Genomic DNA, 27,788 nt, shown 5'->3' with positions numbered 1-27,788 from the left:
TCGGTGGTTACAGGATTTTGTTCAAAATCAGGGTGACTTTTATTTGTAAACCGAGAGCAAAATGTCTAGAGCTATGCTGGTTAAATTGGCTCTCCAGAGGGGCGCCTGGGTGGCTCGGTGGGTTAAGAGTCTGCCTTCAGCTCAGGTCATGATCTCAGGGTCCTGGGATCGAGGTCCACATCGGGAGTCTGCTTCTCTTTCTCTCTCTGTCCCTTCCCCTGGCCTTTGCTGATTACTATGGCATAAATATTTCCACCCCTGATGACTGGGAGATGATTTTGTTGAAATTGTTTCACCAAGTAAATATTTACATATGAAGCTCATCTCCCATTTCCCCAATACATCAGTCCATACGAATATGTATACTTTGATTCTTCCTCTTACTACTCAAAAAGGACGGACAGAAACAGCTGTCTACTGGGCATGAAAATGCCAGGTAAGAGCTACACAGCTGGGAAGAGAAAACCAAACCAGGTAACTCTGATCCTTTTCTTTGGAAGAGACTGAGTTTGAAACGTCTCCTTTTTTTTTTTTTTTTTGGACCCAAATGGAGACTCCAAGAGTTCTAGTGTTTCTCCTAGAAGGATGGTGACCATGGTGAACTCCACTGGCAAAAGAAAATTCTAAATACAAAGCTCTTCCAAAATGTTAACCGTGGCAACCACCATTATGGTTACTCACGGTAACCAAAAAAATCACAGAGTCCGGGTTCAACGGTCCACAGACCACTTGTCCAAAATGGAGAGAGAATTCAGTCCTTTAACTTCTTCTACTTCTCCATGCAAGGCCACAAGGATTAGGATGCTTTCCTTAGCATTAATTCAATCTGGGAAAACTTTAATCTCCGCACAATATCCAGGGAACTCTCACCACGCTGAGGAGACAAAGAAATTAGAGTCATTTATCTCTGATACAGTCCAACGTCAAAGCCAAAGGTCTAGTAAACAGTCCCGATCGACTGATTCACACTCCTAGCAAGGGCCTTAAATGTCATTTGGCTCTAACAGTAATAGGATAACTTAATAGCTTAATGAGGACAGTACATTTTGCTCTTAACAACATCAGAGGCAATTAATTCACTGCAACAAAGACGACGCTTCTAGAAGGGACCTCGGATGCTTGTCCACAGATGCTTACCTTGTTCTTGATCGTGGGGTCAGCACGAGCTTCCAGAAGCAGAGGGACAAGGGTCTGGTTTTTCATTTGGCAGGCGTAATGCAGGGCTGTGCAGCCATACTGAAACAGAGGACCAAACAGTGCATCTGCGCTCTTGGTATAATTTAAAACACTAATTACAAGTGAAAAGAAATGTCTAGCTGGGGTGTTTGTGCCCCCCCAGTTTTGGCTATCAAAAAGCAGCCAATGGCGGAGAAGTAGCAGGCTGAGACTACATCAGAGTGAACATTCACCGTAATGACAGTTTCATCATGCTAAAATCTATCCACAAACCTACATTTGGGAAAAAAGTGCATTCCAAGAAATTTTATGTACAATATAAATGGAAAATGTATTAAGTCATTGAAATGTCAAGCTACACAAAATAAAACTAATTAACCACCAAAAAAAAAAAAGCAGCCAAGCCACTGTGGCTTTGGCATGTGGACAAAATAATATCAGGCCTTATTAACGCTTCGGAGATCATAGTGATTAATGTTGCGATCGCTTAATTTTATTGAGTGGTGAGATGGTTTAAGTGGAAGATCTGGCTCCCAACGTGCCATGGGAAATAAAGAATCTAATTACCTAAAAATACAACACACCGCTTCACTTAGAGGTGGAAAAACGACCTGAATATTCAGACAGTTTTAGAAAAATAGTGGGGAAAGTGTGTGTGCACACAAGTGTGCACTCGAATGCAATCATGCAACTAGAGACACACAGAGGACCAGAAAAGTAGGGGCCCCGGGGTGGCTCAGTCAGTTAAGTGTCTGCCTTCGGCTCAGGTCATGAAACCAGCGACCTGGGATCGAGTCCTGCATAGGGCTCCCTGCCCATCAGGGAGTCTGTTCTAGCCTCTGCCTGCAACTCCCCTTGCTTGTGCTCTCTCTCTTTCTCTCTGACAAATAAATAAAATCTTTTAAAAAAAATCTTCAAGCAATTTTGACCACAGTTTTCAACCTTTTGAATTTAAATGAGAAGACCAAGAAAATTTTTCAACAAACCTTTCCCTAATCTTTCATAACATCTTACTCAGTACCTTTCAAAGTTATCTAAGGAAATGATGGAGTATAGTGGTCATCTACTGCAATTAATTCAAAAATCCTAGTTTAAATAAAAGGAAACACATAATTTGCATAAACTTATTCCCTTGTGTTCTCCCACACAAATTAGGGACCACAAAGAAAATACTGGTTCTTTTCAACTCTAATTTCAAATCGCCTACTTTTCCAATACTTAATTGAGAAGCCAAAATTTCATCCAATCAATGGAAGCAAATGAAAGTTCATACCAATAAACATTTGATCCATTTCCGATCATTTAAGGGAGGAAGTGGGTTACAGGGGTGAAAGGTAAAAACAAAACCCGATATTTAGAAACAGAAGCTCAGGGCTGGTCACTGCCCTCACCACCATCTGGGCTCTTTGACCTTGATCCTTACCGATCTAGTTAACAGATGGGGACTCTTACAGGTGGGCTGGGAGCTGGGCTGTAGCAGCTGGTACTCTGCTAAGCACTTTACACAGTCAGCCTTGCAAGGTGGGTGCTGTCAACGGCCTCGCTTTGCAGGTGAGCAAACCTACAAGCTTATGACCGGCCACAATGCACATGGGCAAAAAGGGACAAGCCTAGTTTGACACGTAGGCATTCGGACTCCGGCATCTTCATGACGGAGGATGGGAGTTTCTTAGCCGAGCCTTCTGCTCCCATAACTTCTCACCAAGGGTGGAGCGGTTCTTTTCAAACATGTCCTCTAGTCAATAAAGATGTTATTCCCATGACTTTCATGGCAGCAGCCTAACAACTTCAAGGCTGCCTGACTAGCAGTGAAAATGAAAAGAAAGCAAGCGAAACGTAAAGAAAGCCAGGGACAATGGAGAGGCGTCTAGGAAAATAAAGCCAGTAAGTTTGTAGGTGACAAGCACGCTGCCTGCAGACACTATTTTGAATATTCTTTCTAAATGTCTGCACCCTCGAACTTACACAGTCTGCGGCATTCACGTCCACCCCGGCATTGAGCAACATTCGGACAAGAGCCTCATTCTGCTTGGTCTTTGACACCTGTTACAAAGAGCAAATATGGAAGATGTTCATTGATGACACTTGTCTCCATCTTATGCCTAGACTATTCTACTCAACAGATTTATTTTAATCCCAACCCCTTTATGTGTCTCTGAATCATTCTTAAAATTTCCCCCACGTCCCCGCCCCGTCTGATAGCAGGCAGGTAAAGCCTGGGTTCTCAGAGTGTGGTCCTGGGACAGCCGCAGCAGCCTCTGGGAAATTGGAAATGTGAATTCAGCGGCCCCATGCCAGAGCTCTCTTCTTTGCCTGGTAAATCCATGTTTAATATCCCAGCCCAAGCCCCTCCTCCTCCAGGAGGCTTTCCCTGACCTACCCCCCTTGGTGAAATCTCTGCTCTGGAAGAAGATCACCTCCCCGTATCACCTACTTCGTAGTAAGTTTACATGCGTTTCTGTGCTTATTTCATTAATGACCCATTCTTCAGTCCTCTCTGACTCTCACGAGGACAAGAACGACACCTGTTTGCTTCCCGACTGCATCCCTCCTAACCAGCCGTGTGTGCACGGAGTAGGTGCCCATATTCAGCGTGTGCTGAATGATCGAACAAAGGAATAGAATGAACAAGACTCCATAGAAATCCACGTTTGCTGCCCTGTCCCCTGAGATTCTGACCACAGGACAATTTGAGCAACCCTCCAACAACCCATTGTTTTAGGGAGGGCAGTTCTCAGGAATGGGTGGGAAAGTCCCAAAGGTGGGCCCATTTGCCTAGCAGGAAGCCCCACCCACTCTCCTGCTTTATTTGTAATTCCCTCCCAAGACAACATCCACACAGCCTAGACAGGCTCCTCCCTTTCTCTGAAGTAACGCCGCCCTTTCTGGTCCCTTCCTATAAAATGTCTTCTCTCGCCACTACTCCTTGTGCTTAATTTTAAACCTCCGACCGTCTTCCAAAGCAGGGTTGTGTGGCAACAAGCTCTGAACGAGTCTCGTTCTGGAAATGAACGGCAGATCCCTCGCCTGCTCGGAAACGGCAAATATACCAACGCTCTGCACTAGATATGCAATTAATTTTTTAAGAACTTTTCCAAGATAGGAGCAGATGGTGTGTCTCTCGGTGACCTGTGTTTTCTTTTTTCCATAAGTCCAAGCATCGAAATCAGCATTATCATATTTAGAGTTTCACAAAATGTGACATTTAAATACCCCAGGAGGTAATTACAATTCCAGTGGGCAGACTCCGTCCTGGGGCCTCTTGTAGCGATAATAACCAATGTCCCTGGTCTATTAGCTACGGGAGAGGGGAGCTCGGTCAGTTAATTGGATTAAGTGGACACATCTGCTGAGTCATCTCTCAACAACGGAAGTGGACGCTGGGGAACCAGATGGGAAAAAGGGAATGGGTCAGGGCAAAGCTGTCGCTCCATTTGAAAACAACCATCTCACACTTCATCTTCTACTCATAAAAGGACTGCGTTCCCACACCAAGTGTATCCTTTGTTATTCAGCTCTGTCAAGGGGGAAAGGTTGGCTTTAAATTCTCTATAAAGGTGATTGGTGTTTGTCAACCTCTGGCTGCAAATCTCTTGGGATCTGTTTTTTAACTCAAGACAGGGCAGGTCCAGAAAAATCAGAAACTCAAAAAGACGTGTGTAAAGACACAAGCGGGGATTTTTTCTTTTTTAATATTTGGGATTTTCTGCTTTTTTCAGATGATTCTTAATCAAAATTAATTTATTTTTCTAAATAAACATCTCACAGATGATTTTACCACAGATCAACCTAGTTGGCTGCCTTTCTTCTTGTAAGGACCTATTTAGCCAGAGCGACTCCATCTTGGTTAAAAGCCATTTTGTTGTTTGTGCAGTAAAACTTAAACTGACCCTGTGCCCCTCCCCCCCCCACCCAGAGAAACTTACTTAGATGCAAGTCTGGGAAACCAGTATAATATGGTCAGCTCGTTCCTATTAACAGAGCCCAGAATACAAGGACGAGTTGGGCCAGGTAGAGACATCCAATCAGTAAGAAACACACATACTTTTTCCCTAACCACCACAGAATGTAAACCCCGCCGTTTGGACTCCAACCTTGAGCACCAATTCTGACCAGAGTGATAGGTTAGTTCAAACAGCTACTATAAGATAAATTGTAATTCAGTTGGCCACCTTCGTGTGGCCTAACACGACTACAATCTCATCAGCCACCCATGTGTGACCAGGCTTTTGCTCTATAAAAGTTAGTCTGTGAGACTGGGAGGGGTCGCTCCCTTCAGAGGCAGCCCTGGCCGGTCAGTCTGACTTCTAATGCTTGGCATAGAATAGAGCTTGGCATAACTTTCACCTTGTCTCAGTCTCGTTCCTCTGACCAATCAGTCTAACTTCTAATACTTATCATAAAATAAAGCTTTAAATAACTTCCACTTTGTCTCAGTCTCGTTTCGTTTAATAACGGACATAACACTTCTCACTTTCCTTCAATCCCAGCATTATGTGGATATTGGAAATGTCATTTTTCAAATACCAGCCAGGATCTTATTTTGTTACTGTTTCTCTACATCGTACTGGCCCAGCAAAACTTCTTGAGTCACGCTGTTGATCTCCCCGTTTACCCTTTGATCACACCTGTGTTACTCACCATGAGGAAATACCCGATAAGCAGAACAGGCATTAAGAGGATGATGAGGAGGTAATCAAAGAAGGTAAATTTTTTCTTCACAGCATAATGTAAACAGTTTCTCTCTTTCTGAAAATTAAGAAAATAAAATAGAGAAATAAAGAAATTCTTTATTAACATTTGTCTCAAATTTCATATTTTCAGATATCAAGAAGTTTCATTTGTGGGGCACCTGGCTGGCTCAGTTGGTAGAGCATGCAAACTTTTGATCTCAGGGTCATGAGTTCAAGCCCCATGTTAGGCAGTAGAGTTTACTTTAAAAAGGAGGGGGGGTACCTCAGTGGTTCAGTGGGTTGAGCCTCTGCCTTTGGCTTGGGTCATGATCCCAGGGGCCTGGAACAGAGCCCCCCATCAGGCTCTCTGCTCAACGGGGAGCCTGCTTCCCCCTCTCTCTGCCTGCCTCTCTGTCTACTTGTGATCTCTCTCTCTCTCTGTTGAATAAGTGAATAAAATCTTAAAAAAAAAAAAGACTACATTATTTTTAAAAAAAAGTTAGTTTATGCTTTTTATTTTTATTGTGGGTACCCATGACAACTCTTTCTGTGGAGTGTGTCTGATTAATAAGGCCACGTCTCCATTGATGGGAATGTCAAACACAGTATAGTCTACAGATTCTCAGGGCACCTGGGTGGCTCAGTCAGTTAAGCAACCAACTCTTGGTTTTGGCTCATGTCATGATCTCAGGGTTGGGGGATGGAGTCCCCATGTGGGCTCCGTGGGAAGTCTGCTTGAGATTCTCTCTCTCTCTTTCCTTCTGTTCTCTCCCCTGACTCGCGCATGCTCTCTCTCTCAAAAAATCTATAAATAAATGTTTTTTTCAAAAAGATGGGTTCTCACATGCATGTTAGTTTTTGGGGGGAAAAATACATTGAGATATAAACATAGGACTGAATTCAGTGTGAAAAGCTATCATTATCCCTGACTCATCTATGGTATATGATTCCTCATTTTGTGGTTCGTTTATGGGAAAATCTTAACCATGTGGCATATATTTTCCTTTTCCTACATGCATACACGCAGTGCTGGAAGAATGGAATTAAATCAATTTAATTCTTCAAATATGTGAATATTTATCAGGCGACAGACTTTAGCTTCTAGAGGTTGTGGGGGGATGTAAAGCTTCCGGGCCTCATAATCAAACAAAGGTAGACAGAAACAAGCTCAATAAATGTAATGCAAAACAGTCCATGGTGACTGGAACACCAACCAAATCAATGCAAAGAGATAGAAAGCCAGAGAGAAAAGAGATGTTAGTTACCACTTGGGGGAGGTGCTGTTCTTGTATAAGAATAATTTTTGTTTTTTTAATACATATGTTCTTTGTAAAAATTTTGTAAACTAGACAAGGATATAATTATCGAATTTAAAATCACCCATTATCAAATAGCCCAGAAATAACTGTTGACATTTTGGCTGTATTGTCTTCCAGTCTTTTAAAATCCATTATATGGGGGCAGCCTTGGCTCAGTCAGTTAGGCGGCTGCCTTCAGCTCAGGTCATGATCCCAGAATCCAGGGATCAAGGCCCAAATCAGTCTCCTTTACTCATCGTGGAGCCTGCTTCTTCCTCTCTCTCTGCTACTCCCCCTGCTTGTGCTTTCTCTCTCTCTCTCTGTCAAATAAATAAACAAAATATTAAAATAAAATAAAATGCATTATGTCGAATTTTAAAATGTAGGGTCATACTGCATGTACAAAGTCATATCTGCTTTTTTTTTCAATTCCCATTTAGAACGTGTGCATTTTTCCATGCCATTTAAAACTTTTAAACATAGGACTATAACAGCTGTATGACTTTCTATTGAATGGAGCTATTCTAATTTATTTAACCAAACCCTATCTGTTGGACATCTCGAGATTTTAACTTTTTATTTTTATAGATTACACTACTTGGACATCCTCATTCATAAAGCTTTGTCAACATTTCCAAATTGGTCCTTAGCAAAAGTTTCCAAAAGTATAATTGTTGACATGAAAAGTATGAATGCTTTTCATATTGTATTGCTAAACTGTGCTCTGGTAAAATCATAATGATTTAAACTTCCTTCCTGATTAACACTTGGTTTCCTTTTTTAATCCTGGTAAATTTGACAGATATATATATATACACATATATATATATATATATATATATAAAATTTGCTTCCATAGAATTGATGTTCTCTATTAGGCCTGTGCATATGAAATCACCAGCAGAATTATGTGTTCTATTTTAAGGCCTTTGTTTATTTAGTACTTCTGAAAATAAGTCCTAAACATAGATTTAAGAAATGAGAAGGCACTTTAAATTATTAACATACCAAGATTAGCATTGGGGGAAATTAAGAAGATTAAGCATTTAAAAATGACTAAAAATATTAAAAAAATAGAAAATGGAAGCCAAACCCTTCTTGTAATAAGATCTCTAATATTCTAAAGTATCCCTCAAGTCCTTTCCAAGATGTTCATGATACCAGAGGATCCAGCAGGGCTGGCTCAGGTTCTGTCCCTTCTCGGCCCCACCCCTGTGTCGACCAGCATCTCCTGCCCACAGCTTCCAAATGAGCACGTCTCCCGACAGACGTCATGAATCCGAAGACATCTGTCTGCCACTCGCCGCGAAGCACACACAGCCGGGTCCTCAGCTGCGAACCAGGGAGAGCGTGTCATAGTCTCCCCTAAGCTGCATATCTCTGAGATTCAGTGCAGGCCTGACGTGCTTTTAAACCCAACCAAGAAAAAACAAAAATAAACAGTAAGGACAAACGGGAAGGTGTAGGAGCGATCCATTTTCTGGTAATATATTACTGCTCTAAATGAGCTGGTCTTGAACCTGACTTGGAAGGGGTCAAGGGGACACTACAGGCTGCTTTTCCTCACTGAATGTATGTGAGAGGGAACAGGACACTCATAATTATTACAAATAATGATTTTTTATATTTACTTGGTGTGCTTTCAATGTTGCTTGTTGCTATGCTGGACACACGGAACGTTCGAAGGTGTTCTGAAAGGATGCTCAGGGCAATACACACATGTTCTGCTCTTCCTTGATTCTGAAGTTTCCATCGGCTAACCCTGAATCTTAAGTACAACCTTCATGCCTTTTTGTGTGGCTTCAAGGAGCCTCTGGTTCATGAGCTTGTTTGTCCTTGACAAATGTCTCACTGGCATCCTTCAGTCCAAGAGCAAACTGTAGGATCTTCTGGAGAACATTGACCCAGTAGGTAAAAACCTAAGACATAACACCACTGGGTCAATAATTTTTTCCAGGAAGGCTTTCCCATTACTTCTGTGATAGTGAGGAAGAGGAGCAGGGAGAGGGAAGCCAGAAGGCAGGGAACAGCGTGGGGAGGAGGAGGAAAGGAAAGGAAGAAGCTCTCACGAGTCAAATGAGTGAACCATTACCTTTCCAGAAATACAAGGACATACTGAACCACAAAATATGCCTGCTGAATGAACTGTGATTTATTTGGCTTTTTAGCCTAATAGAATAGTATGTATTTGTCCCTCTAAAGTAAGGCAGAAAAGAAAAAAAAATTGGTATCAGAACGTACAAGCAACGAGAGAATGGCATTCACTCCTTCCATTGCTGTGGGGAGAAAGGATTTGCCATGGTTATTGACTCTCTCTACTCATGTGTAATGGCCTCACCCGGTTTTTGAGGTTCACATCTGCATTTCTTTTTAAAAGGAAGGAAATGATTCTCAGGTGTCCCCGCCTACAGGCACAGATCAGGGGAGTGTCTCCATTGAAGCCATCTTGCACGTTGACGCAGGCGCTGTCTTCTCTCACCCACCGCCACACTTGACCCAAGTCGTTCTGGTAGGCCGCCTGGCAGATGGGCTGAGAGGGGAAACACAGAAGCAGATTTTGCAATAGGGGTATAGTGAGACAATCCCCACCCCCCATGGGAGAGAAATCCTCATGCAGTCACTTAAACCTCACATGCTTCCAAATTGTAATATATTGCTTCGTAGGTGAGGTCTTTGGTCTCCCTTATGCCTCGGCTTAAAACTAAGCCTAAGTCCGTGAGGTAGCTCTTGGGATTTCCCAGACTGCTTGGCATTCAGATGTGTTTGCTAAAGGAAGGAAAACGTGGAAGCAATACTGCAGAGTCAGGTCAGGGAGGAAACTGTCTGGTGGGCGGCTGGATAGAGGAGACCTGTCAGAAGGGCAGGACTTCACTGAAGACAAAATAGGCATGTGGGGTGGTGGGGGGATTGAGGGCAGCCCTGGAAGATGAGATGAAGCCGTCTGACCCCCTGCTGTGCTCAAGGAACCCCGCACAGCAGCAAAGACCTATTTTAAACAAATAATATATAAATAACAAAATAACTGCCTTCTGTGCTTTTTATCTCCAGAGTGTTAAAAGGAGCTTTGCAAAGCACGACAGGAGCTCGCCAGCAAGACAGAAGCCTACCTCCCCTTGCCCACTTTGCCCCTCCTTCTGGACCTTTCTTCTTCTTTTTTTTTTTTTTTTTAAGATTTTACTTATTCATTTCACAGACAGAGATCACAAGTAGGCAGAGAGGCTGGCGGGGTGGGGGGGGAGGAGCAGCCTCCCTGCCCAGCGGAGAGCCTGATCCAGGGCTTGATCCCAGGACTTGGGATCATGACCTGAGCGGAAGGCAGAGGCTTTAACCCACTGAGCCACCCAGGCACCCCTGGACCTCTCATCTGTTTTCAATACCTATGTTTGGTTCCTTCCATCTGGGCCCCTGCCCTCCCTGTTCTCTCTGTGCAAACCCATTTTCCCCCTCTCTGCCCGCCTGGCTGCCTGCTGACCCGTCCTTTGTACCCTCACTTTCTTTTCACTTTATCCATCTTTCCTGACAGGGTCGGCGCTGGTTCGTCACAACCGGTAACTGTCAGTCTTTTCTTAATGGTTTATGATCGTGGGGCGGCAGGCACGGGGAGGGGAGGTGGCCGCAGCAGGTGTGGGGGGGAGTCCAAGTTCAGGCTGTCCGCGCTGTGCGGACAGAGGCTGCCTCTTTCCAGTCATCACTGGAACCCATCCAAGTCCTATCCCCAGTACTTACACAGCACTGGCACATGGTAGGCAAACAGTGAATATTCTCAGACCGGTTTTAATTAGTTTAAAAAAAGAAAAGAGGGGCACCTGGGTGGCTCAGTGGGTTAAAGCCTCTGCCTTCAGCTCAGGTCATGATCTCAGGGTCCTGGGATCGAGCCCCACATTGGGCTCTCCGCTTGGTAGGGAGCCTGCTTCCCTCCCTCTCTCTGCCTGCCTCTCTGCCTACTTGTGATCTCTGTCAAATAAATAAATAAAATCTTTTTAAAAAAGAGAAAAGAAAAGAAAAAGTAAAGGGCACTTAAAATAATACCGGGCACAGAGATGGTGCTCAGTTTAGGGAAATTATTTTTCCTGCTCACTCGGTCCTTCTTTAGTTTGGTAACAAAGTCAGACCTCCCCTGGGTGCCAGCCGCAGGTGTCGGGGGACAGGGAGGAGAATAAAATGCATCCATCTTCACCCCCTGAAATGTATTTACCAGCTGGGAATAGAGTGTGCGTGTGCGCGCCCATATACAGGCTCAACAGTAGGAAAACAGAGTTCAAGAAGCACGGATTCAGGTTACTCATTGCCAACTGGGGCAGACCTCAGGATCATTGACTAATCAGTTCATGTTCTAACATGGCCAAATGCCACAACCGGTGAGCTTTTTTTTTTAATTTATTTGAGAGAGAGAACGAGCATGAGAAGGGGGAGGGTCAGAGGGAGAAGCAGACTCCCCGCCAAGCAGAGAGCCCTATATGGGACTCGATCCTGGGACTCCAGGATCATGACCTGAGTCTAAGGCAGCTGCTTAACCAACTGAGCCACCCAGGCGCCCAACTGGTGAGCTTTTAAAAATAAGATGCTTTTAAACCCAAGGCCCCACTCATGAAAGAAACATCCTAAAGGAAAGTCAGCTGGGGAGCAGAGAAGAGGTGAGCTTCTGTACCCCAAGAGGAAATGAGCACCATACAGGGGTCTGAAATGCAGTACAAATGCACAATCATACAACTCACTTTTCTACTACCCTGAAGTCATCCCTCCACTAAAACTGTCACCACCTGGGCTCAGCAGTGTCCCCGGATTTTCTGTCTGGCTGACACAGAAGCAACCAGAGCCGTTGAAAGGATGCAAACTGGCTTGTCCTTGCGGTTCTGCTACTAACTCCTTGGTGACCGTGGACAAATCTTCCCCCCTCATGGGTCTCTGTGTCCTCAGTCACGAAGCAAAGGAATAAAGTAAAAGTTGTTTTATGTTGTCACACCCTGTGACTGTCACACTCCGGACCGCAAGTCCTTCCCCAACCAATGCCTCCTCCGCATCAACAGTAAGGTCGACGCATAGTCTTTTTTTTTTTTTTTAAGATTTTTTTTATTTTAGAGAAAGAGAGAGTGCGAGCAGGGAGAGAGGCAAAGGGGGAGGGAGAGGCAGAGAATCTCAAGCAGACTCCACGCTGAGCACAGAGCCCAAAGCAGGGCTCAATCCCACAACCCTGAGATCATGACCTGGGCTGAAATCAAGAGTGGAACATTTGACTGACTGAGCCACCCAGACGCCCCAGAGAGCTAGTCCTTTATAAGAATAAACACTGCTCAGAAACTTGCAGGGAGATGGCCTTACCTTCGCAGGGATGCCCTGTCACTTAAATTTAAATAACAAGCAAAATGGAGCTAAATACACCAGTATTAAGTGTTAAGACACATAGTGCCAGGGGCGCCTGGGTGGCTCAGTGGGTTAAAGCCTCTGCGCTCTGCTCAGATCATGATCCCAGTCTCCTGGGATCCAGCCCCGAATCGGGCTCTCTGCTCAGCGGGGAACCTGCTTCCCTGCACCCCCCCACCTGCTGCTCTGCCTACTTGTGATCTCTCTCTGCCAAATAAATAAATAAAATCTTTAATTAAAATTTTAAAAAAAAGACACCCAGTGCCTCTCAGGGCTTCCTTAACCCCACTCGGGGGATTGTACTTAACACATCAACCCGACCTTATCTTTTAATCTTTCCAAAGCTTCCTATATCCCAGGCACAGAGTTTCTGTGGGTCCCCCCACACAAGAGGTGTAGTTGAGTGAACCCCAGAAAAGGCTCTATGCTGTTGAGAATTCCCAGTGTCCACCAGGGGGCAGCTCGGGGTCATGAAAGCACCCACAAGGACAGGAGGGAAGGGCCCAGAAAGAGGAAGAGGCTGTCCCCTGGGGCTGAGGGAAGGGTTATTATGGATTCTGTTGACCTCTGAAGCTTCTGGAACTTGGGAGAAGTCTCGGTAAAGGGGAAGCCTGTGGAGAACCTGGAACACTGTCGTGATGATTCAGTCCCTTGGTACTCTTCCCTCCATTCTCACAGCCAAAGATCTGAGGAGGATTTGTGCTTTTTGAAGCAAAATGATTCGGGTGATTCTGATGCACTCAAGAAAAGTCTTCTCAGAAAACAAAAGAAGACATGTTCTTCCCCTTCAGATTAAGCAATCCTAGGGAATGATATCAAAGGCTTCATTTTATTGGTACAATTAATCACAGGCCGTTCTTTCTGATGACTCATTTTGTCACACATTGGGATTTAGAAATTTCTTGGTAAGTTCTTTCTTCCGGGTCAATTAAAAGGCACAGGGATTTTTTTTTTTTTTAGAAGGTTTTCTTAGCCCCATGGAGCCTTTATGGAACATGAAGGAAGGTCCCAGAAGTGCTTGGATTATGAGGAATGGTAGCAATGAGGAGACACGGAGGCAGGTCACAGTTATCTGTTTTGTATTCTTTCTCCTACAAGGTCCGCTTGGGAATATGTTGTCTTCGCTGCCAGGAGGCCAGAGGAGCCTCCCTGCTGACTTCCCTAGAAGCTCTGCGGTCGGTGATGACGACCGGGAGAGAGCAAGACACCCTTTCCCACACGAGAAGGAGAAAGGGCGCGTTCCAGTTGCCAGGGTGGGGCCGATCAGAAGCCTAGATATCTCCCTACTAACTCAGACCACCAAACGGTGCCGAGCCTGGAAGAAGCAGGAACATCACCCTCACAGCCTCTTGAACACCCAGACCTTCTGTCAAACAATGGCTACCCAAGGGAGAAGAGGACCAAGCTAGAATGACTGGAGCCCGGGTGATGCCAAGAAGCAAAACAACCTCTAGTCAGATTTGTGAGTCTCTCAGTTCCGCATAGACAGTGAACCTTGTTGCCCGCACCTGGACCAGCTGCTGAACCAGCACACCTTCGTATACCCCTCCGTCCATCATTCCGACAGGCTCAACCGTCCATGCTTCCAGTTCCCCACATATCCACCCCCTCTGTCTGGGACTCATCCCAAGCTCCCGAGACTGGTGCTCATTCCTCAGCACTCAGCTCCGTGTCACTATCTAAGAGGAGCCTCGGGTCAAAGATCATACGTGCAACCCTCCCCCCTCCCCCGTATATCCTCTCATCAGCCTGATGCTTCCTCGATGCCACTTTAAGTTATTTATGCTTATTTTTTTTAGGCGTGTATTCATTTTTGAAACTGATGACTCCAAGAGGTCAGGATCCACTTCTATTTACTGATCACTATCTACCAGGAGCAGCATGGGCCTGGAATGTGTGATCAGCAAATATTGTGGATTCGATAAATGGATGAGTGATCAAAGGAAGAAATAGTTACAGAGTTTTGGCCCTGGTTCCTGTTCCTACATTCAAGCAATCATTTCCTCTTAAAAATGTGACTTGGTACATTATCGTTTGTAAAAATATTTCTATAAGGAAAGAATTAAGAAACCAATTAGGATAGTGCTCTTTTTTCTTTTTTGACTACACGGTGCCAGTACTAGGGGTTCAACACACAAAGTAGAGAGAGCTGGTAAGATCGCGAAGGAGCCGTCTTGTTTCCATTGTCTCTGCCTTTCTGTTTCTCATGTCACGGAATGACTCGACATTAAACCAGATCTCACCCTGCTCTCATTTTATAGATATAGAGTCCCACAGAGTTCCCAGTGTGGTCAGTATAAATTCTACATTTTCTTGACTTTCCATCCAATGGGCTTCCCATTGCCCACAACTCTCTTCCTGTCTCCCTGAGTTGTTTCCCTCGACTCTACCAGCTCTCCCCAAAACCCCTGTTTAACCTCCACTGCTCTGTGGACATTATACATCAATACAATCTTTCTCCTATTTGCCATGTGCCTTTTTCTATAGTAACATCTGCCTCGGTGACAAGTAGGCCCATGCTCAAAAGATTACCATTAATGGTGGTGATGGTGGTGGTGGGTATGTGTCTGTGAGTTCTTCTGCTCATAGATCTCCTTATCAGTAGACTTTTCCAGGTTTAAATAGATACATTATTCTGATATGATTTTCAAGATATTTCTTTGGGGGCCTTTTCCCCAGCTGACAGGGTCAAGAGTCTACAGAAGTTTCTACAGTTCTCTAAAGCATGAATTCTTTTTTTTTTTTTTTTTAATATTTTTTATTTATTTGACAGAGAGAAATCACAACTAGGCAGAGAGGCAGGCAGAGAGAGAGGAGGAAGCAGGCTCCCTGCAGAGCAGAGAGCCTGATGTGGGGCTCGATCCCAGGACTCTGGGATCATGACCTGAGCTGAAGGCAGAGGCTTTAACCCACTGAGCCACCCAGGCGCCCCTAAAGCATGAATTCTTGACCTCTTTGAGTTGAGTTCCTACACATCTTCCTTCTTTCTAATTTTTGTAGTACTGCGCAGGGCAGTACTTGTGTGCTGGATAGGGGTAGAAGGCAGCTCTCTGGAACCTGGATTCAGGGTTCCCTATTCTTTTTCCTCTGAGAAACAGGCAACAGTGTATCCTAGTGGGGAAGCATACTGGCAGAGAGCAGGGCGGTTAAGACAAACACATTCATGGAGTATGGTGTCCCTCTCGAGAAAGCAAGTAGACACAGAGCTTTGCGTGTTCCTCAGTGGGGTAAGCATAATTCCCTTGAGTAGATAAACACGGGTCTCCTCTCGCAACCCCCGATCCCCAGCCAGGAAGTACGTTTAGCTGCATTACTCTGGTCAAGTTGCTTAAACCTCCTTTGCCTCAATTTTTTCATTGGTAAAATAAAGATAATAATAGTGATTCTCTTATATGGTTGCTCTGAGTAGTAAATCATTAATGCTCATGAAGTGCTTAGAACATGACCGCATACGTAACAAACCCTAATTAAATGTTTGCTGTGGTTGTAAAGAGTGTGAACAAATACGTCTGATAAGGGCTTACGTGAGTCAGCCTGTTTCAGTGCCCGGCCTCCTGAGCACGGATAGATCATTCTAATCCAGGTTCTCTCACTGAGCTCTAAGCCTATCCTGTGTTGCAGATATTAGCACAACCCAGGGATGCTTTCTTATGCTCTCCTTCTTTCTTAAAAATACATCAGGAACATCCCAAGTGTCCACGGATGGATGCATGGACAAAGGCGTGGCATATACACGACAGGGAATATTACTCAGCCATAAAAAGGAATGAAACCTTGTCATTTGCAACATAGATGGTCCTCCAGGGCATTAGGCTAAACGAAGTAAGTGCGATACAGAAAAGCAAATGCCATATGACCTCATTTATATGTGGAATGTAAGCAATGTCAACAGCAGCAAAGTAAAAACCACAAAAACAAAAACAAAAACAATCCAGCGCATGAAAATAGATCAGCAGTTGCCTGGGGTGGGGTGGGCGGGGAAGGTGAAATGTGCTAAATTGGTGAAAAGAGTGAAAAGGTACAAATTTCCAGTTATAAAATGAATAAATCATTGGGACGTCCCATACAGCGTGGTGACTATAGTTAATTCTGTATCGTGTATTTGGAAGTAGCTAAGGGAGTGGATCTTGAAAGTTCTCATCGCAAGAAAAAAAAGTGCAACTTTCTGTGGCAATGGATATTAACAGAACCTACTGTGGTGATCACAGACAAATACAGAGTCATTGTGTATTTGAAACTTTTGAAGCATTTGAAACTAATATAATGTTATGTCAATTATTCCTCTCTTTCTCTCTCTCTCTGTGTATGTATATATATATATATCCCAAAATATACCTCTGGCATAATGATTATTTTGAGCAGAAGTCAACTGAGACAATAAGGAAAGCTCTGCCTTCCTCCTATTCCACTAAAAGCCCGGCATAAATCTATGAAGGGGCTTCCCGTCCGCTTTCTGCCAGGAAGGACAAAAGTCCCCCTCGTCAGCCCAGAGAAGTCACCAAAGGACTCGGCATGATGATGGACTAAGTAGCCCCGGTCTTCATTAGCTCCACCGTATGTTTGTCCTCCACGGTCTGCTGCCCTACACACTCAAAGTCTGAGTTTCTCCTGGGTCTGGGAGTTTCTCACCGAAGGGTGCTCCCATGGGTATGCACGAGGCCCACGCCAATAAAATTCGGTTTCTTTTCCTTTTGTTATGATTTCAGTTGTCAGTCAGATTTGCAGGGCTCCTGCCAATCAACCCAAAATGAGTAGAGGGACAAAGAATTTTTCCCTCCCCTCTAGGGAAAAAATGACAAGCTTACCTCCCCAATGCAGAAGAGCTTCCCACGCTCGAACTGGGGAGTTGAACTCTACTAAAAGTCTTTCTTTTTTTATCAGAAGCCCGATGACGAGGACAGTTATCAGGATGAGCACTGAACAATGTGGACAGTTGTTGAACCGCTATGCTGCACACTGAAGCTAATATAACACTGTATGTTAACTCTGCTGGAATTAAAATTGCCTTTTTTTTAAGATTTTATTTATTTATTTGACAGAGAGATCACAATTAGGCAGAGAAAGGGGAGGAAGCAAGCTCTCTGCTGAGCAGGGAGCCTGATGTGGGGCTCGATCCCAGGTCCCTGGGATCATGACCTGAGCTGAAGGCAGTGGCTTAACCCACTGAGCCACGCAGGCGCCCCTAAAATTGTTTTTAAAATGTACTTTGAGGCAGTCTAGGACTAAGGAAAGGGCAGGTCTGGGGGCTCTTGCCCTGTTCTTAATTGAGTCGTTCCAATTCTTTACACTCAGGCAACGCAGAGCTGTTGGCCGAGGGCAGAAGAGAGACTGGGACATACATCACAGATGGGTCGGTTACGTTTCTGTATTTGAGGGATTACTCCAGAGTGTCACAACTTCTTTGAAATCAGAGATGGGAGAGCCTCACAGAAGGGCCTCCCCAGACCTTCTGCCTCAAGACACCAGAGTAAGGCTAAGCTTTTTTTTTTTTTTTCCTTTCAGAGGTAACCACCCCCCCCCCCCACGTGACTACAGTTGCCGCTTACAGAAAGCAAGCTAAGCTTTCTTCTGAGCTAAAAGGACCCAGGGTGCCTCCGTGGCTCAGTGGGTTAAGGCTCTACCTTCAGCTCAGGTCATGACCTCAGGGTCCCGGGATCGAGTCCCACGTCAGTCTCTCTGCTCAGCACGGAACCTGCTTTCCCCTTTCTCTCTGCCTACTTGTGATCTCGCTCTGTGTCAAATAAATAAATAAAATCTTAAAAAAAAATAAAAGGACCCACTTCTCCTCAGCACTTACATCCATTGCTCAGGCCAGATTGTTCCAGTCCTGGGCATGGAGTAACACGCAGTGTTAGTCTAGGTGACATCTGGGGATACTGAGTATCTTTAAAACCTTGGGCAGAATCGGCGCAGCTCTAGAACCCACTGCCCTGGGCCCCATCCCTCTATCTAAAGCCAGCAAACACACCACAGTCCCTGCAGCAGAACCCAGGGAGAGCACACTCATACCGGCTGAGGGTCTCCTGATATCAACCATGGGGGAGGAATGAGACGGAACGAGACGTCAGGACAGACACATCCACTCTGCAGACAGCATCCTGGGCCCAGCGGACACTGGAGAAGATTTAATACTTACTCCCAATACAAACCTGCCCCTCAAGCTAGTCCTACTGATGACTTTACAGTCCTCAGTGGTGGCCACTTTTACCTTAAGGGAAAAAAAAGTTGGTATCAAGGGGGAATTCTGCAAGTTGAGAAACGATTTGCCAAAATAATAGTCAACTGCCTTCTTTCTGGAAACAGTGGACTTCCCAAGGATCATGTGTTTCTCGTCACTGGTGCTAGAGTTAGTGGACCAGTGTGCACAATCAGATGGAAGGTTCTAGAATCCACGTCCACTTGTGATATGGATTGGCATGGCCAAAACATCTAACACTACCTTAGGTTGAACTTTGGTTCAATATTAATTAATTCAATATTAATTATGAGCTTTAAATAATTATCTGTGAGCTTCTAGGTATGTGAGGGATTTTTAGGGGTGTGTGCATACATGTGTGTTTGTGTGTGTGTGGTTGTTGGATCTGTCTTTAAATACAGTAAATTCTAAGTCGCTTTGTCCTCCATATATTTGGAAAGTGAAACACTGATTCCACTTCTGGAGATAGTCTCATAGATAGTGAAGGGGTTTAGGGTAAGTCTCCCCACTTTTAGCATGTGAACTCTTTTGAGCTAGAGGCAATCAAGATCCAGCAGGCTCAAAAGAAAATTTTGCTCTTCCCTGAACTACTGAGAAGTAATTAAATTAGGAGTCTCTCCTAGAATGAGTTTTTTCCAGAAATAAATTTTATCTGAGGGACCATTAGTAGAGCAGAGCACACAGCTCACGGTTAAACATCTGTCCTCCTTTTCACCTGGAATGGCCTTCTCTCCATTGAATCCTGGGTCCTCCTGCATGCCTTAGCTCAGGATAGCATAGGTACCTCATTTTACCTTTCTGTCCTTGAACTCTCAGGTCAGTAGGGTTCCCATGTATACAAAATTAAATTTGATTTTCTTCTGTTAATCTGTCTAAGGTCAATTTCGTTCTTAGACAAGTCAGAAGAAATTTTGAAGAGTAGAGGAAATTTTTCTTTTCCCCAACAATACTTAAAAACAATTCAACAGGGGTGCCTGGGTGGTTCAGTTGTTAGGTATCTGCCTTCAGCTCAAGTCATGATCCCAGGGTCCTGGGATCGAGCCCCCTCGTCCCCCCAACCCAGTGTCGCTCAGTGGGAAGCCTGCTTCTCCCTCTCCCACGCCCCCTGCTTGTGCTCCCTCTCTTGCTGTGTCTCTCTCTGTGAAATAAATAAATAAAATCTTAAAAAAAAAAAAAAACAATTCAACATATCTTACCTTGCCTTGACTCACTCAACTACTTGCCAAATCAACACCCCATCAACAAACAACTGTACTGCGCAGAGATATTTTTTTTAACATAATTATTCTCAGGATCTAGATCGCAACCTGGCTACTCCAAGTGTGGTCCGGGGACCAACAACACAAGCTTTGAGAAATGGAGATGCATAATCTTCGGCCCCATCCAGATCTACAGAACAAAAATCTGCAGTTGAAAAAGATCTAGGTGATCTGAACTCACATTAAAATTTGAAAAGCCCAAGCCTCACAGCAATGCTTCTCTCCCATGGGGAGTAAACCAATCACCTATGGGAGAGTCAGCTGGGATGCTCCCCTAAAAGCTGGTTCCCAACCCTACTACAGACCGAGTGCATGAAATGGACAGTCTGGGCTGGGAGCTCTCGACATTGCATTAAGCAAGTTCCTGTCCCTTAGTTTCCTCAAGCTCCAGCAATCTAAAGTTTGAGAAACACTGGGGTAGTAATTGTTGGTTTCATATATATGATCTCTTCACCAAACTAGAGTCACTGAGCAAGACACACCTGGGATTTTAAACGAATCAAAGAGTATACCGACTACAGAAAGACACGCACAGACACGCACCCGCACCGGACAGGTATTAGAAACAATTGCAAATGCAGAGAAACTGTCTTTAATAACGAGGAGGAGAACCACCCAAGGAGGTTGCGTTGAGCATTTGTAATGAAATGCAGAATAACCGGTTAATTGTGTTAGAGAGGAAAGGGAGTAGATTGTGCATAATAACATCATTACCCTCTTACACTCTTGTGTACACATTACTTGTACTGCTTTGACACATTATTACAAATTTATTTGATTCTAATAGGTTACTTTCAATACAGCGGAAAACATTTTTTGGATTGATCAGGTGGGAAAAGAAAAAACTCAAAGTATCACAAATATATTCTGCATTTATCCTCTTTTATACAGGGATAATCTCTGTTTATGATTGCCGCTACTGAATTTCTTTTCAAATGCCAAGCTGAAAGATGTCTCTCTGTCTGTGTGGTTCCATAAAGGAGCCGGTCTATTTTTGTATGTTTAGAAAATCCAATTGGATACAATTTTCACTTTTCCACTGGAAGTCTGACATCAGAAAACAGGACTCCATTAATTCCATTTTCAGAAGTTCCTACGAGATCCAAATTGCCCCACAAACATCTAGACATCGTGACATAGATAGCGTATTGCTCTCACCTTGGACGTGGGTAGAGTTTTAGAATTGCAAAATAATTGGCTTTAAAATATTAAATATATTAAAAAGATGAATACACAGCTCTTTGTTTGGGCTTAACCCTCACAGAAAGCTAAACAAGAAAGGGACACATTTTTACAGGAGCAGGAAATTACATTTGAAAAGCAAGAGCAGTTTTCAACACCTTTGGAATCTTACTTCCAGAAAGGTCACATACCTCAGAGTATAGGATCCCCATGCCGGCCCTTCGCAGATTGGCGTCGCCCTTACCGCTTCTTGAATCTTCTGGATGTATTTCTGATTAACATAAAATCCTTCCCTGCCAAGAGAAAAGTCCCTAGAAGCTGAGGCCGGTGGCACGTCCTTTCTTCCCACACTTGTGGAATGCTCTTCCAATAACACAGGCAGCAACACACCTACTAGAGAGCCCAGCCCAACGAAACACGGGCATTGGTTTACAGCACAATGACCTAAGTGTGCATCATCTAAAGTTACAAGCCCGAGGAACCGGTTTCTGAGTCACATTTGCTCTGCCAGTAGTGATATGTGGAGAGAAGGGAGCAAAGTCAAGGGGAAAGGGAAGTTCTCAGCCTCACAGGAAGGATTCAGGGTTCAAAATAGGGTACGGTAGTTAAGACATTTCCTAATTAAAATCTAGTTTTCAATGGCTATTGAGAAAGGCTAGGGATGAGCAGACTTGCTTGTTAGAACCATGTATATCTGCCCCGGGCTTGACTTTCATGAAAAATAATCCTCAAGGGGCACCTGAGCGGCTCAGTCAGTTAGGCAGCCGACTCTTGATTTTGCCTTAGGGCATGGTCTCAGGGTCCTGAGATCCAGCCCACTGTCAGGCTCCAGGCTCAGCATGGATTTGTTTAAGATCGTCTCCTTTTTTTTTTTTTTTTTAAGATTTAATTTATTTATTTGACAGAGATCACAAGTAGGCAGAGAGAGAGAGACAGAAGCAGGCTCCCCAACAAGCAGAGAGCCTGATGCAGGGCTCGATCCCAGGACTCTGGGATCATGACCTGAGCCGAAGGCAGAGGCTTTAACCCACTGAGCCACGCAGGCGCCCCAAGATCACCTCCTTCTTCCTCTGCTTCCCCATCCTACTCAAAAAAAAAAAGGGGGGGGGAAATAATCTTCAAAACTGTCATTATGGATTTTTGCTATCCTTTTTTTTTTTTTTGAAGATTTTATTTATTTATTTGACAGACAGAGACACAGAGAGAGGGAGAACACAAGCATGGGGAGTGGGAGAGGGAGAAGCAGGCTCCCTGCTGAGCAAAGAGCCCAATGCGAGACTGGATCCTAGGACCCCAGGATCAGGACACAACCAAAGGCAGACACTTAATGACTGAGCCACCCAGGTGCCCTGGATTACCCACTATCCTTAAGCATGGATAAAGTCATTTGTTTTTCCTTGATGGTCTGATTAATATAAATAAATTAAAGTAATAAGTTAAATAATAGATGAAGTTTTTAAGCTATATTATTTTATAGATATAAATGTGTTCACTTGCATGGGCATTTTGAATAAAGCTTGAGCAATTCAAGTTGAAAAACCTAAGATCTTTGAAGATTTCAGTCCCGTGTATATACTAGGTAATTAAATTATCCTTAAATGTTTAAATTATACTTATTATAGTATCACTATGTTTAATTTTCTTTAATAAGTACTTCAATTCTGAACGTAACAAGTAATACTTCCCCAGCGAAATGGTCTCGTATATCTAATAAACTTATTTACGTCATAAATATTAAGTTGTCTTAAAAATTCTAATATAAATTCAGCCAAATTCTTTGATAATATTCAATTTTAACATTGAAGTCTGAAATCAATTGCCCCATTACATGTTTTAAATGGAATCACCAGGCCACTTGGTCAAACACGGTAATACGGCAAATCTCTTCAACATTCTGAACATTTTATGTAATAAATATAATGCCAACCATTCACACATTATCTCTGAACACAATCACAGCAAAGTGTGGAAATTTTCCAGAATAAGAAAATCCACACACACCCAGGGAAGAACCGGTTTCAACCATCCCAAGTAAACTGATGTGATTTTTCCAGTCTCTGAAGTTTCTTCAGTGGCCAAGACCTAAGCCTACGTATATTCGGGGAACCTCTTCCTACTCCCCTGATGGTCATAATGAGCTATTTTTATAAGTTTTATAACAAGAATAACATACTTTACCTTGGACTTGGCTTTTGGACCAACCTCCCAGGAGTTAAGAATTAACGAATTCTTCTGTTGAGTTTGGGAGTCTGCAGTAACCACCAACGTAGCAGCTGACTTTCCTTTTGGCTTGGTTTGATTTTGCGTTTCTTAAAACACTTAAGACATTCGAGTATCTTTCCCTTTGACGTAAACATTAACGTTTTTTCCACTGGGTGCTTCACGTTCTTACGCAAGTCTTCTATAACCCCTTCAGCTTCTTTATAACCTCTTTCAACAAATTGCTGGCTCCAGAACCCTTCCCCCTCCCTGCCTCTCTAAGGCTGCTGCTGGCTTCCTTCTCCAGGCTCCTTCCTCCCTGATCCAGAGGATTCTTCAACTTCCTGTCAGGACCAAAACTCGCCTAATTGGATTCCGTGTCTCTCTCCTGACTTCATCTAGAAAGGTAGCAAAATGCACCACCCCAGCATATACCTCTTGGACATAGGATTGTTTTGATAGGGTTGTTTCTGAAAACCTTCAGACACACAAGAGAATCTCTGAAAACAGAGTAGAAGTTGCTTTTTTGTAAAGGACATTTACGTATATAAAAGAAATTTCCCAGTTACTAAGGTGCCTCCCTGGGGAAGAGGAGTTTGATTGTAAATCTCCATTGGAGATTAATTCTCCGATTAATGGAGAAAGCCATGACTGAAATCTGGGGCACAATTGACGTCCTTTATTGTGCTTTTCCTGGTAGCGGCCCGTAACCGCCCCTCCCCCATCTTCCATTCTCTTCAGCTGGAGATGATGTTTAAGGTGTTGGTTTGGGCCATTTCAAGGGGGTTTACTCAGTTTTCCTGGGTCTCCTGTGTGTACACATGAGGTACACGCGTTATTATCTGCAGTGTGTTTTTCTCTTGTTAATCAGTCTTTTGTGACGAGAGTTCTCAGCCACAGAACCTAGAAGGGTAGGGGAAAGATTCTTTTTCCTTCCCTACAATCTGGTTCTAAAGGCACAATACTCACTATAATTATGGTAGACGAACTGTTTGGATGTAGGGTTGACCCTGAAAAACAAACCAATAAAAAAGCAATTGACTCACTGCAATTAGTAAAAACACCCCAGGCCCGTGAGTCTAAAAAAGCGATGACTTGGCCCACAGGTAAGACTCCCAGATGTAGCAAACAAAAATACAGGATGTTTAGTTAAATTTGAATTTTAGATAAATTTCTGAAATACCGCATGGGGAATGCTTCTACCGAACAAATATGTTGTTTAACTTAAAATTAAATGGGCGCCTGGGTGGCTCAGTCCTTTAAGCGTCTGTCTTCAGCTCAGGTCATGCTCTCAGGGCCCTGGGATGGAGCCCTGAGTCTGGCTTCCTGCTCCGTGGAGAGGCTGCTTCTCCCTGCCCCCAACCCCTGCTCTTGTGCTCTTATTCTCTCTCTCTCTCTCCCTCTCACATAAATAAATAAATAAAATCTTCAAAAAAAATAAAATAATAAAGCCGTTGCTCTAGCCATTGTGTGGACAGTGGATTTGAGGCAGGCAGGAGGGGAAAAAAAAAAAAAAAAGACCAGTTAAGAGGCTACGGAGATAATCGTGTGCAGAAGTCAGGAGAGCAGCAGTGGGAACAGACAGAAGAGGAGGTAGGAGGTAGAAATGAGGGGCATTTTGTTGAAAATGCATTGTTAGGCTGTGTTGAAATAAACCTCTATGTCCAAGATGGGCCACACTTGCCCAGAAAGTCACATCAGCAAACCAAAACTGAGAGAACGTTCCTGTTCCTGTAAATGCTCCATTTAACCAGAAAGGAGGCATTTCCAGCCACCCCGTAGCCAACTGCCAAGAATCTGTGTTAATATCATAGTTCTAAACAAGGTAAAATAGTCAACCCTGGCCGATCAGCTTAAACCAAAGACATTTACCTTATTCCCTGATTGACCTGCTAGCCGGGGGTGTCCTGGGTCCATACTGCTGCTTCTAATGCTCGATAAAACTTGCCTCTGCCCAGCTTCCCTTGAGAAGAGTGTCCCAGTCCTCCTGCGGCACAGTACTCCCCCCATCCAGAGGATATCAAACTAAATTGTTTTATTCTTGTCATTTGACAACCATTTCCTCCTGGCACCAAAAGCACGTCCCTGCACATTGATCTGTGACGCTCACACGAGCTCTCTGTAAATTACATTTCTCTTTGCCCCACTGGCCTCCTGTTAGTTTCCCCCCATAGGGAGCACTCCAGGAAAACTGCAAGAAGAAGGAGGCAGAAAGAGAGCTGCTCATCCCTATGTGTTTGCTGATCCACCTAAGCCCAGCAATAGCCCTTCATCCTGGAAACAGCGATAGGTCTGGCTTTTCCCTGCACTGCCTGGAAGAGCAGAATGGAGCCCTTCAGAGGTACCAACTCCCACCACCTCCCTCCTCCAGCCCAACGAAGTGCAGCTCCTCCACTGAGCTCCGACAGCAGCAAGCAGACCATGGTCCCTCCTCACTGCCTGGGTCCCCAGCATTTCAGGGTCCTTCCCTGCAGCTCCTACATTCTGGTAACCCCAACCTCTGGTCCTCGTTCCCCTAGTCCAAGAGGTGGTGGTTGCTTCTGCCATTTTGTTGTAACAGTGTAACAAAGTGTTACCCTCCTCTGCCTGTTCACCCCTGCAAGACCCACTTTATTAATTCCTTATATTAAATTCTTTCAGTTAAAATAACTGTGGTTGGGCCCCTGAGTGGCTTCATTTGTTAAGCATCTGACCCTTGATTTCAGCTCAGGTCACGATCTCGGGGTTGTGGGATGGAGCCCTGCCCCTGGCTCTGTGCTGGGCGTGGAGCCTGCTTAAGATTCACTCTCTCCCTCTGCTTCTGCCCCTCCCTGCCTCACCCTGGCTTTCTCTCAAAGAAATAAATAAATAAACAAACAAATACATAAATACAGATAAAAATGAAAAATAAAAACACAAGTTGTATGGTTTTCCTTACTGGGCTCTAGCTGATATAGTACCCCGGAGATGTGTAGAAGCTACAGATGAGTGACATTCGGAATCCCAGATCAAGGAAGGCATGCACGTTTCCAGCTTCACTGTATAGGGTTGTTTCTTCTTTAAATAACATAATAACTTTTTCTTTTCATTTTAGCACCTTTAAAGGTGAACAATGGCTATCCAATCAAATAAGCACTTTTGCTCACCAGAATGTTTGTGTTTCTGAGTGTTATGCATTGGAGTCCCGCCATCTCTTTCTACAATTTTCCTGCTTGTGAGAGCTTTTTAGATCGTTTGTTCGCTTAAAATAAAGTCCCGGATTCTGAGGCCAAATTGCATTAATTGTTGTTCTGTACTAAGATAGGGTCCTTTCTCCAAGACTTAAAAAAAATCTTGTCAAATTTGAAATCAGTCTTGAATTTTCCAGAAAGAAGTTTATGATAATGGGAAAGGAAATGGGGTCAGCCATCCCTGAAAATTTAAAAAAAAAAAAATTGACATTTAAAGTTTAAATTTGAAGTAGGTCACTTCATTGCTTCACACTTACACCACACTTAATTCCCCCGCGGCTTCTACTTCTGTGTCAAACTCCGTCATGTACTCCCAGAATCAGTTACCATCACGTGCTGTAATGGAAACACCGGGAGTAAACACCGTGCTCTTGCTCCCTCCGTCACTGGAATGCTGTGATTTTTCTAGTTAACTTCACATACCTGAGATGAGAGTTTATTTGTATTTCTTGGTAAAAGCAGAAAAGAAGCTAAAAAGTCACTAGTCACTGACGAATCTCTTACGTTGGATGACTGTCACGGGATATAACCACCTACTTCGGCAAACCGTCCACTATTCCTCCAGTGACGGGGAACCTGCTGGAAGAATTAAATTATAAGGCTTTTGCCATTTTGCAGGAAAACCAGTTTTTAAATTAAAACAGTGGGAGACAAGCTACGCTCATTAGGGTGTGGGTTTACTACTTGGCTCTGGGGCAGAGGATGTTACCTACTTTATTTGTACTTCGAACTGCAATTTTCTCTGGCTCTTGGTGCCTTTTAGGGCTTGACAAAGAGAGAAGTTATGTCTACTTTCTCGTGGGGCCTTAACGTTCATCCTATTACATTCTCTTCTGAAGTTATGAAATGCAATGTCAATTTCTTCTGGAGTTTTGTTTGTTTTTTTCTATGTCCTAATAAAAGGTTGCTTTCTGAACTTCCTGTTTTGTTTTGTTTTGTTTTGTTTTTTAATTCAGCTGTTGTTAAGGTCAGGCCTGTCAGACTGGTGGTGGGCCCAGATTCTGAGCTTTCCTCTTTAGAACTTGACCTATTCCCCCCAGTCCTTGGTAAAGCCCAGAGCTTTTTGGCCAACCATTTCTCATAGAATAAGGCAGGGTCCCAAGGTCATTATCTCATGTATCATTCTTTTAATTCAAGGCATTCCTTCTTTCTTGCTGTCCATCATGAATCCACCAAAACAAGTGAACCCAAGATATTCCATTATGTTGCCATTTTAATATTGCTTTGAAAGCATC

The 27,788-nt window shown here is 43.9% G+C and overlaps 1 protein-coding gene and 1 non-coding gene across 3 annotated transcripts; one reads left to right on the top strand and one right to left on the bottom strand.

The window, feature by feature from the left end:
- Nucleotides 1–15: 15 nt before the first annotated feature.
- ANKRD22 (ankyrin repeat domain 22) lies at nucleotides 16–23,439 on the bottom strand. Of its 2 annotated transcripts, XM_046027826.1 has the most exons (7): nucleotides 23,324–23,439; nucleotides 21,337–21,438; nucleotides 9,486–9,677; nucleotides 5,818–5,925; nucleotides 3,142–3,219; nucleotides 1,138–1,236; nucleotides 16–874 (listed from the first exon to the last, which is right to left on the bottom strand). In XM_046027826.1, the coding sequence occupies exons 2-7, from the start codon at nucleotides 21,355–21,357 to the stop codon at nucleotides 797–799; spliced, it is 576 nt and encodes a 191-aa protein (XP_045883782.1). In that variant the 5' UTR covers nucleotides 21,358–21,438; nucleotides 23,324–23,439; the 3' UTR covers nucleotides 16–796. The 2 variants fall into 2 exon arrangements, with proteins under 2 accessions (XP_045883782.1, XP_045883781.1); XM_046027825.1 differs by lacking the exon at nucleotides 23,324–23,439 and having other exon boundaries at nucleotides 21,337–21,590.
- Nucleotides 6,027–6,100, top strand: TRNAK-UUU. The gene has a single exon. It is a non-coding gene; the product is annotated as a tRNA-Lys (tRNA).
- Nucleotides 23,440–27,788: the final 4,349 nt, after the last annotated feature.

The sequence above is a fragment of the Meles meles genome, chromosome 13, assembly GCF_922984935.1.
Source record: "Meles meles chromosome 13, mMelMel3.1 paternal haplotype, whole genome shotgun sequence".
In the NCBI taxonomy this organism is placed as follows: Eukaryota; Metazoa; Chordata; class Mammalia; order Carnivora; family Mustelidae; genus Meles; species Meles meles.
The sequence above is the reverse complement of the archived record's forward strand: the minus strand, read 5'-3'. Positions and strand labels throughout refer to the sequence as shown.